Source organism: Ursus americanus, chromosome 7 (assembly GCF_024610735.1).
Source record: "Ursus americanus isolate L20-20 chromosome 7, mUrsAme1.1.p, whole genome shotgun sequence".
NCBI classification, from domain to species: Eukaryota; Metazoa; Chordata; class Mammalia; order Carnivora; family Ursidae; genus Ursus; species Ursus americanus.
The window spans coordinates 60,980,217-60,996,710 of NC_142133.1; the positions used below are offsets into that span (position 1 = coordinate 60,980,217).

The 16,494-nt window shown below is 37.0% G+C and overlaps 1 protein-coding gene across 13 annotated transcripts in view; it reads right to left on the reverse strand.

Moving 5' to 3' along the window:
• The window catches only part of BIRC6 (baculoviral IAP repeat containing 6), a 226,981-nt gene that overhangs the window by 187,922 nt on the left and 22,565 nt on the right, over window positions 1–16,494 (reverse strand). For all 13 annotated transcript variants that reach the window (XR_006781730.2, XM_087863741.1, XM_045809116.2 and 10 more), the window contains exons 2-5: window positions 13,232–13,413; window positions 10,872–11,009; window positions 3,882–4,075; window positions 849–960 (exon numbers count right to left, since the gene is read on the reverse strand). Coding sequence is in view for 12 of the 13 variants with exons in the window: in XM_087863741.1 (XP_087719867.1) it covers window positions 849–960; window positions 3,882–4,075; window positions 10,872–11,009; window positions 13,232–13,413 (626 nt within the window). In the remaining variant the exon portion in view is untranslated. The remainder of the gene's footprint in view (window positions 1–848; window positions 961–3,881; window positions 4,076–10,871; window positions 11,010–13,231; window positions 13,414–16,494) is intronic.

Below are 16,494 nucleotides of genomic sequence, written 5' to 3' on the forward strand. Positions count from 1 at the left end.
TTCAATGTATTTCAAAGTTTAGTTGAATTCTAAAATTAAGTAAGCATGCTTTATGTAAACTGACATGTAAGTATTAAATTGCTTAGATTCTTTAGCAGTGGTAAGCCATTCTCCACTACCCAGTTTAAGCCTTCTTTATTTAGTATATTATGCCCATCTGAAGTCATTTTTCTTAATTTCCCTCTACTTTAGGTCAGTGAACCTCTCTATAATGTCCCGCTTGTCTTTTAGTCACATAAATCCCTATACTGTACGCTCTCCTTTTTTCTACATAAATCTATTTTCCTTGACTACTCACTCCTCTTTCTGTGCAATTTCTTAATCAGTTCTTCCAAGTATATATATTCAGGCGCACTGTACCACCCGCAATGCTGCTTCTTCAGTTATACCTAAGTATGTGGGTAATTTATATCCCCACCAAAATTAGAGTTTCAGGAGTAACTGCAATGTGTTACTTTTTGTTGCATTACCCTCGGTATCTACTACTCTGTTATGAATGTAGAAATCACAAAGTGAAAATAAACACACATCCAAAGAGAACACTTCTCAAAAAGCAAATCTGAAGAATACTGCCTGGCTTCTGAAAGAAAATAGTTATGAAGCATTAACTCAGTTGTTAGTTACTTGTAACAAATATTTTTTTTCCTTTTTGTACACAATACATGATATAGGAAATAGCCAGTCAGTATTCAAAGGTCCAAGAATAAAACAAAACTCACGCAAATGCATACATACAAGCACAGAGCAAGCCTGCATAAATCAATTTCTGAGAAACTATTAAATGTTGATGATTTTACTGAAGACTATAAAAGCATACTGAAAAAAAATGTTTTTTGAGTCTTTTTTACCTGATGATAAAATCCAGCTTGAGCCATGGGATCTGGCTGTGCCCATCGATAGCCTACATGAGGCCATGAGGTAAATGTCTCCCGTCTGTTAGCTTCACTATACATCAGCGATCTGCGAGTAAACATACTTTATGTAACTGAAGTTAGGCATCAAATTATAGTGACACTCCTACTTAACACTGAACAAAAATTTTACTGGATTATCAACAAAAACTGGGAATGGTCTAATGACCAATATCAAATGTGTACTTTAAACTAAAACTGATCACTTTCAGGAATTTCCCTGAAACACCATAGAGAAAAAGAAACCTGATTGATAGCTACAACTGATAATTCCAGGGGTAGATTAAATTAACAAATGTTGCATTACTACCAAGCAGAGAACAGAAAATCTAGAGACATAAAGACAGAGTCCTATGCTTTCATCATGTGCCAAATTTGCATACATGGATAAAACCACAACCAAAGGAACAGTGATAAGTTTTATCTCAACCATGTTGAGAAAGTATTTTCCAATTTAAATTTTTTTTTAAGTAGAAAGCAATTTTCTTTCTGTTCTTTCTCCAGAGAAATCCTTTTCTAGGAAAGCTATACTCTCCAGGGAACTATCAAAAAAGATCTTCATATGTGTTCATATAAAAATATATTAGCAGACTGAGAGTAAACCTATAACCTAGAGTATTTTTTAAATGAGTCGCTTTTTTAAAAAAAAATCTTTTTAATTTACTTTTTTAAGTAAGCTCTATGCCCAACATGGGGCTTGAATTCACGACACCAAGATCAAGAGTCGCATGCTCTACCAACCAAGCTAGCCAGGCAGCCAACCTAGAGTATTATTTTAAAGAATGATACTAAATTTAGACAAAGTCCAAATGGCTTCGAGAAAGAAAGGACTGGTAAGCAAAGGTTACTCTTCCTAAAACAAAAGTGTAAATGATAACAGGAAGGGAGGAAAAAAGAAAAAAAAAGAAAGTGGTAAAGGTCATCACAGCGAGACCAGAAAAATACTTTCCTCTAAATTCTTCCCTAAATTAGCACATAATTTCCTATAAAATTGCTAGTGAGCTTAGGTTTAACTCATAGTTGTGTTCTGGTTTGAAAAAAAACAAAAGTTGTTGGGTTAGAAAAGACTTATCATTTACAGGCTATAGATTTCTTCAGGATCTGTGTCATACAGAAAACCACCCACTTACGTATATTACCAAACAAAAGAGCAGAGCATCTAACAAAACCTAACAAACCTCCAACAGACCCAAGTTCATGAACATCTTCATAAGTTCCTAGATTCATTCTTAATGAAACAAATACCACAGACTACATCAAAATTAGTATTCTGAGACATTTAAACACCTCCAGAAACACAATATCCTATCCAGTGAATGCATTTCCTAAAATAAGACATTTACCACAGCTTGCACAGATTTCTTTAGAAACCCAGCTACTATTTGCAAAGAAAATAGCTCTGAAGGGCTGTTTTATAATCTCAAGGTAGGTATAGCTCTAGGAAAAGAAATACTTATTCCAGGTATATTTTCCCCCCTCTCCAGACATATTCTAAGGAATATTTTAATGATAACCATACCGCATATTACCTGGTAGCTATTCAGATTAAAAATGATAGTCTCTACATTTTACCCAAAAAACAGACAATGCAGTATTATACAGAATATAAAAACCCTTCCCAAATGTTAACACGACCAAGAGAAGTTATTTACATAATAACAGAATCACCCCATAACAAAAAATAGGCAACTGATCAAGCAAAAGTCTCAGCTTACCAAGAGCTAAGCTAATAAGTATGGCAAACTAATGTAGGAGCCACACTTAATAGAAGTTAGTATATTCAGGAGGGGCTGTGCTAACATCAGCATGTACTATTTATAAATGTACTTTAGAAAAAAAGCATAAGAAATTATAATTCACATCCAGTGAAATGTGAAATGCTACATGAAAAGGCAAATGTGAATTTATCAAAACTGCTGAGTTTAATTATTTCCTTACAGCATTTCCAAACTTAATACTTTTGGTGAGAATCTAAAGTTATGGGGCGCCTGGGTGGCTCAGACGGTTAAGTATCTGCCTTTAGGGGCACCTGAGTGGCATAGTCATTAAGCGTCTGCCTTCGGCTCAGGGCGTGATCTGGGATCGAGCCCCACATCAGGCTCTTCCACTAGGAGCCTGCTTCTTCCTCTCCCACTCCCCCTGCTGTGTTCCCTCTTTCGCTGGCTGTCTCTCTCTGTCAAATAAATAAATAAAATCTTTGAAAAAAAAAAAAAAAGTATCTGCCTTCAGCTCAGGTCCTGATCTCCAGATCCTGGGATCCAGCTCAGCAGGGAGTCTGTCTTCGCCCTCTCCCTCTGCCTCTGCCTCTCCCCACCGCCCCACCCTCATGCTCGCTCTCTCTCAAATGAATAAAAATCTTAAAAAAAAAAAAAAAAGAATCTAATGTATTTCAAACAAATCATTTAAGTTTTTAAATGAACATATTACTGGCTTTTTAATTAGTTTTATACAAAGCAGGACCTCAATGAATCTCTACTGAAGAAAATAATGGTTGAGGTATGATTTCTGTAATACACTGTTTAAATCCAGGGCAGGCAGCATAAAAATCTTAATTCTAAATTGCCCTAATTGATTTTTTAAGTAGGAAATAATATATGGCTCTTATACACAGGTTCTGGCACAGCTTTTCAATTTATGAAAACTGTTTTTCATTGCTTTCATCAAGGCATAATTATTATCTACTGAATAATTATATTTTTAAGGCGGCTCAAATATTTACTAAGTATGGAGCTGGAATTTTCGGAATAGTTTTATGACCCCTTTAAATACCTTCCAAGCACCAAGAAAAAATGTTTAACAGCAATTCAAGCACTAATTCACTTCAGTATTTTGTTATGAGAATCTGAATGGTTTTCCAAAATACTCTGAAATACATTTTAAGTCATAATTAAATTTTTGTTATTCTTAGTTAATCCAAAAACCTAATCAATTCGATTTCACTGTAACATCTCTTTATAAGCAAAGTTATACCTGTCCACAGAACGGCCTGGCCCCACTCCAAGTTCTGGACGAGCACTAGGTAAGAGGTAAGACAATCTGTCCATCACTGAGGATGCCACAGGTAAGGCAGCAACATTTTGATTTATTTTCTTGAGTTCATTCACAATGGCACTGGCAATGGACTTCAACACATGATGAGGAAGATGAAATGTAACTGTGGCCCACTGAAATAAATTGGGAGTGTAAGCAAAGGAAAATGTACTCAACAGTTTAAACCAAAACTGTACTTATACATTATTTTTTAAAAAAAAAAAAAAGAACTATTCATCAGTCTCAATTCATTTACTCCATTAATTCATCATTTAAAGCAGGAACTTGCAATTATGTAAAAAAGTGAAACCTCAAGCAGAAAAAGACAGTTTAGAACCTGAAGGTAGCACATCTTACATATATGCATCAACAATTTAGGTTAACGAAAATCACCCATTACTTTTAATATTCCTCCAGCACATTTGCAATGTTAAGCACGAACTAGGCACCCAAATCTCTCTGTTCATTAAGAATGTACTTGTACAGTGTAGTGAGACTGTACATATGCATAGGCATATGAGGATTTACATCAGCTTAGCAGACTCTTATGTATTTATTGTTGTCACTATACACAGAGTAACTAAAAGCACAGATCTTGTAGTCACACAGACTTAGATTCCAAAACCATCTTCACCATCAACTATGTGACCCTAGTCAAATTAACTTCAGTCTCCCGCTTCTGTAATATGAGGAAAAACTACCCACATAGTACCTACTCACATAATGTTCTTAAGAAAATTCAAGGGAGAATTGGTACAATGTTTAATACAGTAAGCATTCAACAAATATTAACTATAATTATTTAACATTAAAATTATTTTAAAAGTTAGAAAGCAAAGATGCTAAGTATTATTCTTCTGGAGAAGTCTATAAAATAATTTCATTTCTATATCCTGTCCCTGCTCACCTATGATTTCCACTCTGTCTAGTACATTCTAGGCAGCCTACTAAATTATAATTTATCCATCTAACTAGAAAAACTTTTGGACAGAAACTTGATTTGAATTGCTAGAGAGAGAGAGAAAGAGATAAAGACAAAGAAAATGAAAGCCTCCTATTTTGTTCCTAGAACTAACCCATTCATAAGAGCCTCTTGGCCGAATCCCCTTGAGAAAGGGCACTACAATAACTCCCCACCATACACTGTAAATCATACTCCAAACGTTCCCCAAAGGTACCTGTAGACATGCACTACAGTCACTGTCCACTGGGAAATAGAAAATAGTGTGATCTTTCAGGCTTTACCAAGAAGTAGCACTGAACTGTGGTCCACTAGTGAAAGTAGGGACTTAGGATGGTCAAATGGTTAATGGAGTTCTAGCCCAATGTTATCTCCGTGAGCTCTGTGGATCCCTGTACCTATCTTGCAGTTAACTGTCCAGTTTCCAAAAGCATAATTGGAAGAGATATAAAACCGGCAACCAGAAAAATCTTCACAGTTTCTATAGTCCTAAGAACTACTAAAGGAAGAAAGGCCAAGTGGAAGCCCCTAGAACTTCCATTCTCTACAAACCTACTAACCCAGAGCAATACCACATTCCTGAGGAAATTTCTGAGATTCACGCCACCAAAAGAGACCTGAAAGATACAGGGGAATTCAAACTACCTCACCTTCGTTTAACTGGCCTGTTTGGCCTATGCAAAATGTAAATGGATCTGAAAGAAAAACTGTGGATTATAAGCTACCAGGTGACTTCAACTGCAGCTGCTATTCCAGATGAGTTATCTTTAGTAAAGCAAATCAACAAATCCCTTGATACCTGACAGGCAGTTACAGTTCTGTAAAATACTTTTTTCTCTATACTAATTTTTAAGAACCATCCAAAAGTAGACTTCTTTTATCTGGCAGTAGCAATCAATCTTCATTACTACCCTGGGACTATTGCTCATGTTCTTTACCATATCTAGTCTGCAGAAATCTTGATCAACTTAATATCCTGCAGATCACCACACTGGTCTACTACATGATGCTGTAACACACTCTAACATCACGCTGACTGGTCCGGATCAGGAGGGAGTAGCAAAGAACTTACATGCCTTAGTAAGACACATGCAAGCCAGAGAAGATCAATAATGCCCAGAGAAACTCAGAGTCCTACAACCTTTGTGAAATTCCTGGAAGTCCAGTGGTCTGAGCATGTCAGGATATTTCCTCCAACGTGAAAGACAAGTTGCTACAACTTATAAAAGCAAATAGTGGAAAAAGAGGAACAGTGCTTGGTGGGCCTAACTGGATTCTGGACCCACTATCTGGCATATCTGAGTATGTTACTCTAACTCAATTATCAGAGAATAGGCACAGTTCAAGAAGCTCTGCGCAGGTCCTGGCTGAATGACAAGATGTTCTGCCACTTTTACCACTGAGCATATTCAATGACATTAGAAGTGTGTACTGCAAGTAAAGATGCTAAATGACCCATCCGGCAAGCTGAACTGGGACAATCACTAGCACAATGCTCGAATAAAGCCACACCCTCCCCTGTAAGTAACTGTTCTTTTGAGAAAGTTTCTGGCTTCAGTCCCTGACAGAAATTAATATCAATCCATGAAATAAATGTCTGTGCAATCAGAGGCACCTGGGTGGCTCAGTCGGTTAAGTGTCTGACTCTTGATTTCAGCTCAGGTCATGATCTCAGGGTCATGAGCTCGAGCCCTACCTGCGGCTCCGCGCTCAGCAGGGAGTATGCTTGAGATGAGTTCTCTCCCTCTCCTTCTGCCCCTCCCCCTGCACTCACTCTCTCTAAAATAAATAAATCTTTAAAAAAAAAAATGCGTATGTGATCAGAGCTGTCCATCATAAACCAGATGTTATATGACACACCAAACTTTAATACTGGGAACAAATGACAAGTCTCTCTTCATTGAGTGGTTTACAAAAGATCAGTCTTGAGAAAGTCCAAAAGGCCAGTTTTGGACAAGATGAGTAAGACAGTAACCCAGACTTCTACAATACCTACTCTCATTATAATGCCTCCTTCTCATTCTACACTGATAGCTTCACAGAGAACTCCTTAAGAGGTAGTTGTGGAAGAAAACCCTTGGCTCTGATGTGCAGACGGTTCTGCACATTTAGCTGGTACCACCCTAAAGTGATGGCTGCAACATTACAACCCCAATCAAGACAGTGGTGAGGGTAAATCTCAGTGGGCAGAACTTCAACCAGTATATGAGGCTGTGCTCTTTGTCTGGTTTGAGAACTGCCCGTAAGTGAAGATCCTCACTGATAAACAGACAGTAGCTAATGTTTTGGCTGGATGGTCAGGCATTTGGAAAGACCAGGACTGCAGTCAAGGGTAGAAGTCTAAGGACAGACCTCTCAAAATAAACACAATGGGAAAATACTTATGAGGTACACAAATGCTCATCAAAAGACATCTACTTCCAAGGAAATGGACAAATTATACACATTGTATGAATGTCACTTACCCTCTCTCCATAGCCACTCCCAATGCTTTGCTCAATGGACCTGTATGCAAAGTGCCATTGCAAAAGAGATGGCGATATGTACAGGTCCAACAACACAAACATCCCCTCACCAAGACTGACCAGGCTACAGCTGTTACCGACTGCCTAATCTACCAACAGCAGATAACAAAGCTGAGCCACCAATATGATACCATTTTCCAGGGGGAACAGCCAGCTATCTGATTACAAGTTGATTATATTGGATTCCTTCAGCCATGGATTGGGCATCAACTTGTATTCACTATAATAAACATGTGTTCTAGATACATGTTTACTTGTTCCACCTACAATGCTTCTGCCATACTATTAAACAACTGCCTGTGGATTAAGAGAATGGCTTATGCACTATCATGGTATTCCACACAACTTTGCTTCTGACCAAGAAAGCACTTCAAAGCAAAAAACAAAACTAAACAAAACAAACAAGAAAAACACAGCAATGGGCTCTTGCCCATGAAACTGACTGGTCTTACTGTGTTATCATCCAGAAGGAGCTGGCCTAACAAAAAAAGTGTAGCGCCCTACCAAAGTCTCATTTTCAATACTAATTGGAAGAGAGGTTCTACCTTACAGGATGATGAATATGCTCAGACTCAAAACAAACAACAACAAAAAACACCTAACAATTTCTCCCAATAGGGTCGTTATTACACTTCATACCCCATTCAAAGATTTTTTTCAAGCTTTAAGCTCTAGCGTTCCTACATCCCAAAGGAGGAGTGTTCTACCAGGAGTACAATGGTTACATTCGATTACATGTTGAGACTGCTACCCAGCAATATTGGGCTCCTCTTGTCACTGAATCATCAGGCAAAGAAAGCAGTTATTCCGCTGCTTGGTATGATTAAAACTGACAAACAAGGGGAAACTGGATTGATGCTAACTAATAGGGGCAAGGAGAACTTTATTAGAAACCAAGGGGGGCGCCTGGGTGGCTCGGTTGGTTAAGCGTCTGCCTTCGGCTCAGGTCACGATCTCAGGGTCCTGGGATAAAGCCCCATGTTGGGCTCCCTACTCAGCAGGGAGTCTGCTTCTCCCTTTCCTTCCGCCCCCTCCCTGCTTATGCTCTCACTCTCAAATAAATAAAATTAAAAAAAAAAAAAAAAGAAACCAAAGGATTCTTTAGGGTACCTCTAAGTCCTTCCATGTCCAACAGTAAAAATGAATAGGTGATTACAAAAACTAAAACAGCACCACTGAGGATTTAGATCCTGCAAAAGTGAAGACTTGGGTGGGTCACTCCACCATGCAACGACATCTGACAGCTGAAGTGCTGAGGACAAATATGAAAACGGTAGTAGACGGAGGTTATAACTATCATGTATATCCTCTTGACCATTAAAGAACTGAGGGATAGAGCAGCTATGAATATTTTCTTCCCTTATTACACATGACGGATGGATGAAGATTCAGATACAGACACACAGATGCAGACAGACACACAGACTTATTTTATGCAAGAATTTTGGATGTAGTTCATTTAGTCTTTGGGCAGCGTAAAGTAAGTTCTATTACCTAAATAGTTAAGACCTAAAAGTAACTGAATTTTAGTAGTTAGTATCACCTAGGGATAGATAAAGTATCTACTGGAACTTTGTCTCTCTCATCTCTGGAGATGGGGAGAGGGAATTTTCATTTGTAAAAAGTAAAATCACAGTATTTTTGTCATATTAAAAGTTCAAATATGTACAGAAAGTATGTATGGAGATACTGAGTAGCCAAAGGGTAGATAGTGCCAATTATGAAACTATTATCTCTCAGCTCCAAACTGACCCTTTATTTCTCTCCCCTATCATCTTAAGGCTGAAACTCTGCAAACTGCATTTCTTCTTTCCCAGCCAGTTTCCTGGCTGTCAGGTTCTGGCAGAAGGAATACAGGATAGAAATGGGAAAGCATAATGAGGGCAGAGAAGACTGCCCCCCGGCTATGACTTGTCACTGCTCTCAACACTGATTCAGCACAAGACCTGGTAGCAGCAGTTGATTCTTCTAGTCCTCCGCATTTTTTTTACTTAGCATTCCCAGAACCAGCCTCACAGAGCTCCCCAGAGGTAATAACACCAGCCAAGCAGCACCTCTACGAGATCCATGTCTCAGCTCCTCAAGCTCTGATCCCCAAGCTCCTGAGGTACCAGCCGGACAGCAGCTCCTCCTGAGAAGCCTGGATCCCAGACCCACAGAGCCTATTCTTTAAGTCTGTAGGTGCTGACAACCCTAAGCTCTTGTTCCTTCAGACCTAGGTGACAGCTGCTTCCCGGGGTTACCATCTGTGTGCTTCCTCACAGCTTCTTTTCCACTTCTTCAGTTCTCAAACACATGTTAAAATCAATTCCTTACGATAAATTCTCTTTGTTGGAATGCATAGTATAGTTTGTTTTATGAAATAAAATGTTCCATCAATGGAATAAAAGTTAATAATCTCATGGTAAATCTTTATTTAAAAAATTCAATATTAGGAAGGCTGCAGCTAATCTGAGGATTAATATGAAAGATACTCAAGATACAATCTTATGTGAAAAAAAGCAAGGTGTATGCTATAGTCTGGATGTGTGTGTCCCCTTGCCCTCAAATTCATCTGTTGAAATCCTAACCCCCAAAGGTGACTTAGTAGCTAGGGCTTTGGGGAGGTACTTAAGTCATGAGACTAGAGCCCTCTGAAAGGAATGAATACCTTTATAAAAGAGGCTCCAGAAAGATCCCCTGACCTTTCCATCATATCAGGACACAATGAGAAGGAACCAAGTATGAATTAGGAAGGACTTCACCAGAAGGCAGCCATCCTGGCACCCTGATCTTGGACTTCCCTGTCTTCAAAATTGTGAACAGTAAATTTCTATTGTATATAAGTTACCCAGTCAGTGGTATTCTGTTAATAGTAGCCAGAACAGATCACAGTACATCACATTTTAGTAAGTTACAATGGTACTTAAGAAAAAAGATACTTATAAATGCAAAAATTATTTTTAGGAAAATGGTTTTTACCTTCTACCTTACACCCTTTGGTATAGAAATTTCATATGTATTACACTTCTAATTTAGAAAAGAAAGAAAAATCAGTAAAACATATGTAAGGATTCAATTCAAAGCACTATCTCACATAGTCTTATTTCAATGAAAGCCCAAATGGCCCCATTTCCAAAGACATATTCCGTTTCTCAATGAAGCTCATCAGCTAACAAGAAAGTCTCTTACATCAGCCTCTCCACCAATATAGAGCCACCAAGCACAGAAGCTTTAGGAACAAAGTAAGCAAAATAGTTTCCACAAACTGAAGTTAGACTTCAGTAAAAATAGTTTCAACTTTTAGGTGACTTATAAACACATTTTGTTCTCTAAAAGAGAGAAAAATCTAGAACTGGAATATTTTGAAGGGTAGGTGGAAAGTGGGGGAAAGACAGAGAAAGTGAAAGTAGGGAGGTGTTCTATTACAATCCAAAGTAATTTTTTGTAAAAAAAACTTCTTACCTTAGCAACTTTGTGGTTGGCTGCAGTCTCATGGGATGTATTTTTTAAACCATCTTTGAGCTGTGTGATGAACAAATCATAACCCTCCGTACTAGAAATATCTACCTTTTCTAAACATGCTGATAAGAGCTGTTGTGCCTAAATAAAAAAAGATGATCACAGAAAATTAAACACAACAAAAAATGTTACATTCAGATCCTTATTCAAATATTTTAATTTGTAATGATTCTGACAGGCACTATAAATCACATGTAATTAATCATATATAGATTTGAAGGACTATTACAAAGTTAATGAGATAAAGCAATGTATTCAGTGTAATACCATAGAGTAAAATTTCAATACAGGGAAGTTATAAACCAAAGCAAGACAGAAAAAACTGGATACGGTGACACCATGAACAAAAATGAAAGGTAAAATTTTAAAGAGATAAATGTGAAATCCTTCAATGAGTTTTAAATACTCAAACTATACAAAACCGTAAGAGGGAACATTCACTAAGTCAACAGGTAATATAAAAACACCCTCTGTATTGTTACCCACAAACTCAAAAAGAACTACCTTAACAGAACTACACGGTTGACATATGGAAAAGAATATATCCACACTGATCCAACCAAACCTAGGACCCCATACTTTAGTGAAGACAGTGACAAAATAATGTGCTATAGTAAAGGACATCTGGGATGGTGGAAGGTCTACAAAGAATATTATGCGAACAATATTATGTAATTATTTAGGTACACAGAAAATCAGCATCAGATGTTAACAGCCAACAAGGTAGAGGAGGTGATAGAAGCCAGGTAAATACTTAACACTTCAGACAGTACAGTACAGAAAATACTAATTTGAGGGTCTATTTCATCATAAATATTCCAATATTTTATTGTAATTCTCTAGTTCTTTTTAAAACCTGAACAGTTTGATACCATCTTTCATCATAGAAAATATATATATATTCCATAGAATATATAAAATAAAGGGTATAGCCTTTATTAGGATATCAGCCTTATTAAAGGTTATCGTCTAGTATAAATTCCTCAAATTAGGAGGAAAAAATGTTTAATACAACTCAAACTAATTAATTCTCTATCCAAAAATTTTAGACATTGACCCCAGGTCCAAATATTCTGATGACAAAAAGAAGGCTACTGTCTTTTCAGAACTCAAACTTTCAGCAACATACTTTCAACAATAACATATAACAGACAACTGTGTTATGACACTAAATGTGAAATCTAAGTGGATATATATTGGTATCTTTTTTTTTAAAAGCCTTCCAAAAAGAGAATAAAAACATTTATACTGCACTTTATATTTACACACTGACAATTTTCATGCCCTAAAATTGGGAAATATGCTATACTGGTTTTATCAACTAATCATACCACCAAATGCAAAACAATTCATAATTAACAACTTGGTATGAAGACAAAAATGTTATCTCACTTTATTAGGGAACACAGCATTATAATCTTCGATATTTTACGTAAAATGATTTAAAATTCAGTAACTTTGAAAAACGTACTTTCAAATCACACCATATGAACATCAACACACACTTAAAGAATTTAAATTAGGGTGGACCCACAAATTAAGTAATGAATATGCAACACTACAGAAACATACATACTACTAAAATTTTAAACTGGGACTGTTAAAAGACAGGATACACAGCAAAGATTACTGGTTATCCACTAATACTCATTCCTCCCTTCCATCTAATATTTAAAAAAGAACTACCTCTTTCCCAGTCTTCTCAGCTTGATGTGACCATGTGATTAAATTCTGGCCAATGGGATGAACATGAAAAGGGTATATATGAGAGAGTTTGTGAAAGAGAACAAGAAGGAATGAAGGAGAGAAGGAAAGTGGAAGGGAAGGAGGGGGGAAAGAAGACAAAAGAGAAACAAAGGGAGGGAGGGAGAGTGGGAGGGAGGGGTCATACCAGTATGCTCCCCCTGGACTTTTGCTTTCCCTTTCACTATGACTGGGAAATACAAATGAGAATTGGAACAGCTGTCATGGATGGAAGTTAAGTGTTGAGGTAAGCAAAGTTACCCCTACACATAGACCTGTACTGTTACTGAAAAAACTATATTGTTTAAAGCCACTGTATTTTGGTGTCTCTGTTACACTTTAACCTGGTACAGTTTACACCTAAACACCACTTTGATAAGCATCAATTAATTATACAGAGGAATTAAACAAATGTGATCAGTAAGTCAATTCCCTGTTTTTACAGGGGTACATATAAAGAAAAGGTACATATATAATGTCCTCAAACACAACGTAATTTAACAGCTAATATGTCTGAGATTACATTAAGTAGAAAAGTACACTTATTTATTTCAACTTACCTCTGTAACAGGTAATTCAAGCTGAACCACATCATCCTGCTTTGAAACTGGAGTCTGCAGAGCAGTGTCTAACAACAAGATTCCATTAAGGTCCTTTCTACACCCTACTGCATAATCATCCACAAATATAACTTTATCCACCGCAGATATATACTGACATTTCACCTGTCCACCTGGTTTAGCTGTTAAAAGAACAAAAATTCAACACTTAAAATTTAAAGACCAATAGTCCATTAAAAATAAATGTTTACATGGAAGCTAAATACAGTATTTAATCCTGCAGTGAAAAAATTGCTCTAAAGGACATTATTAGAACAACTGATAAACTTGTAATATGAACTATAGATCAGATAAAAGTATCATTGTGAAACTGTCAGAACTTGACAACTACAGAGCTATTATAAAAGAGAATATAGAGGCGCTTGGGTGGCTCAGTCAGTTGACTGGCCAACCCTTGGTTTCACCTCAGGTCATGATCTTGGGGTCCTGGGATCAAGCCCTTGTCGGGCTTCACGCTCAGCAGGAAGTCTGCTTCAGGATTCTCTCTCCCTCTGTGCCTCCCCTATTCTCTCTCTCTCAAAAAAATAAATCTTTAAAAAAGAGAAATATTATTGTTCTTAGAAATAAACAGGGGCACCTGCCTGGCTAAGTTGGAAGATCATGGGACTCTTGATCTCAGGGTCTTGAGTTTGAGCCCCAAGTTAGGTGTAGAGATTACTTAATACATAAAACTTAAAAAATAGTAAAAGGTAAAGGGGCATGATATACACAACTTATTCTCAATACAGCAAAAGTAATAATGATAAGCAAATGTGGTAAAGTATTTAAAATTAAAACTGGTAGAACTGGGTAAAGGGTACAGGGAAGTTCTTTGTTCTATACTATTTCATAATTAAAATAGTCAGAACAAAATTTTAAAATATTCAGTATTTGCCTTTTTTTTTTCCCCAAAAGTCAGTAAGCATAAAGTCAGTATGGCCAGTTTCTAGGTAATTACCACAGAAGTTATTGAGGGCTTTTATATCTGAGATAAAATTATGGAAAATGTTTATAACCTAGGTTAAGAGAACTAGTAAAGCCTCTAGTTCAACCCCCACTGAGAAAACACAGTCAACTATCGCTGAAGATCAACGTTCCTGAAGTTTCTGCCAAGTCAGTATCGGAAGAGTATTTTAATGGAAAAAGTCAGTGAATACACAAACCATAAAATTTCTCAGAATAAGTCAGAGTGGAATTTCAGAAGTCTTATTAAAAACAGTAACAGGCAAGAGGCTTTGAATACCAAAAAAAAAATTTTTTTAAGATAACATCAGTTTCTATACTTGAATTTACAGACTTATAAGGAGATTAATGTTAAGTGTTTCTGCCACAAACAGTCTCTGTAAAAAGACTTTAACGAATGATCAATTGTGAAATTTTACTCCATTAGAAAAGATAATTTCCTGTGGGCAAGTAATCCTGCTGCCAGTATACCTCATCCTGAACTCCCACCACAACTCTACAGAACATCCCAGTAACTAGCTCAGCTACTACCTAACGATACAAAAGCAGGAAAATGGAAATAAATCAGAGTCCTAGTTTTTAATTTCTAGGTCAACTATAAAACATTGTTATAATCAATGAATACTGGGTTGGTGTTCTTAATCTCAGATTATTGTAGGTCTTTTGGACTCTGACAGCTTAGAGGCATTACCAAACTGATTAGGAACTAATTCACCATCTACATAAAACAAAACAAAAATCTACAGTTCAGTCTCAGAACTGGAGGTTTGAAATATATGTTAGCATATAGGAAAATAATCTCTGTAATACAATAAAACAGGCATATTTACACCTAGAACTTCTACTATCTAGGTAAAACCACAAGAAACACAAATTATAGAAACTCAGAGTAAAATTATGTAAGAACTTGGAAAAGATCGTTTCAAAACACCAAAACTCATTAACTATAAATATTTTTAAGGACTATTCTTTTTTGGGGTGCCTGGGTGGCTCAGTCGGTTGGGCATCTGACTCTTGGTTTCAGCTCAAGTCATGATTTCAGGGTCATGAGATAGAGCCCCACATCCTGCTAGGAGCTCAGCAGGGAGTCTGCTTGAGAGTCTCCCCCATTCCCTCTGCCCCCCCCCACTCTTGCTCACATGAGATCTCTCTCTCAAATAAATCTTTAAAAAAAAAAAGTTATTCTTTTTTAGAACAATTTTAGGCTTCCAGCAAAGCTGAGTAGAAGGCACTTAGATTTCCAATATATGCCCTGCCCCCAAACATAACTATAAAATTTTAAAAAACAAACTACAAATTCTGCTTTACTGTTTTAGGTACATGCATTTAAGTGACAAATTATAAAAATTATAATTTTGCTAAAAGTTCCCAAGAGAGGTATAAAATGTAAGTGTCAAGAAACCCAGTTTCCAAACAGTTTTCCATGCAACCCTAAAGAATTCTGTATCATGCCACTAGAGATTCCTCAACAGATCCTGACTGAAAAAAGTCAACACTGTTTTTACAACTTCTTATACACTGTACAATACTAGCATTCAAAGTAATGCACAGTGATCAAGCAGTCTTGGCAATTTCTTCAGGCCAGTACAGTCAGCATGCAATAAGACCATGTTCATTAGGATGAGTTCATTCCCAGTTTTTGACCTTAGTTAGGGAAGATCATCCATAAGCAGAGGGCTGTTTTGCACCGGGGGAAGAGAGTAGGGTATTATCAGCCATACTCCCTTGGAGGATCTTCTAGCTTGTAGACCTCATCTTAATTACATCTGCATAGATCCTATTTCCAAATAAGATCACAGTCTGAGGTTCCACACAGACACGAATTTTGAGGGAAGATTATTGAACCCACCACAGACCCTTTCTCTCAATCTTTTACTCGGCCTGAAGACTATTTTTGAGAGGAGAGCTTTGTTAATGTACCCTGACAGTATTCTCAAGATGAGATTTACTCATCTGCTCCTAGGAAAGTCCTAGATGGGGCGCCTGGCTGGCTCTGTCAGTTGAGCATGCAACTCTTGATCCTGGGGTTGTGAGTTTGAGCCCCATATTGGGTATAGAGATTATTTAAAAATAATTTTTAAAAAATCCTAGATTTCTGTGAAAGAAAAATATCTTGCAATGAACAAAGAGTATTTTTGGAACTTTTCAACTTCTTACATGTTTGAGCAAATCTTTTCTTATTTAAGGACCAAGAGAGGGCAGAAATCCTCTAATTTCAGTTAAAAGTAAAATCCATGTGTTTAAGTCTGACCCAAAATTGA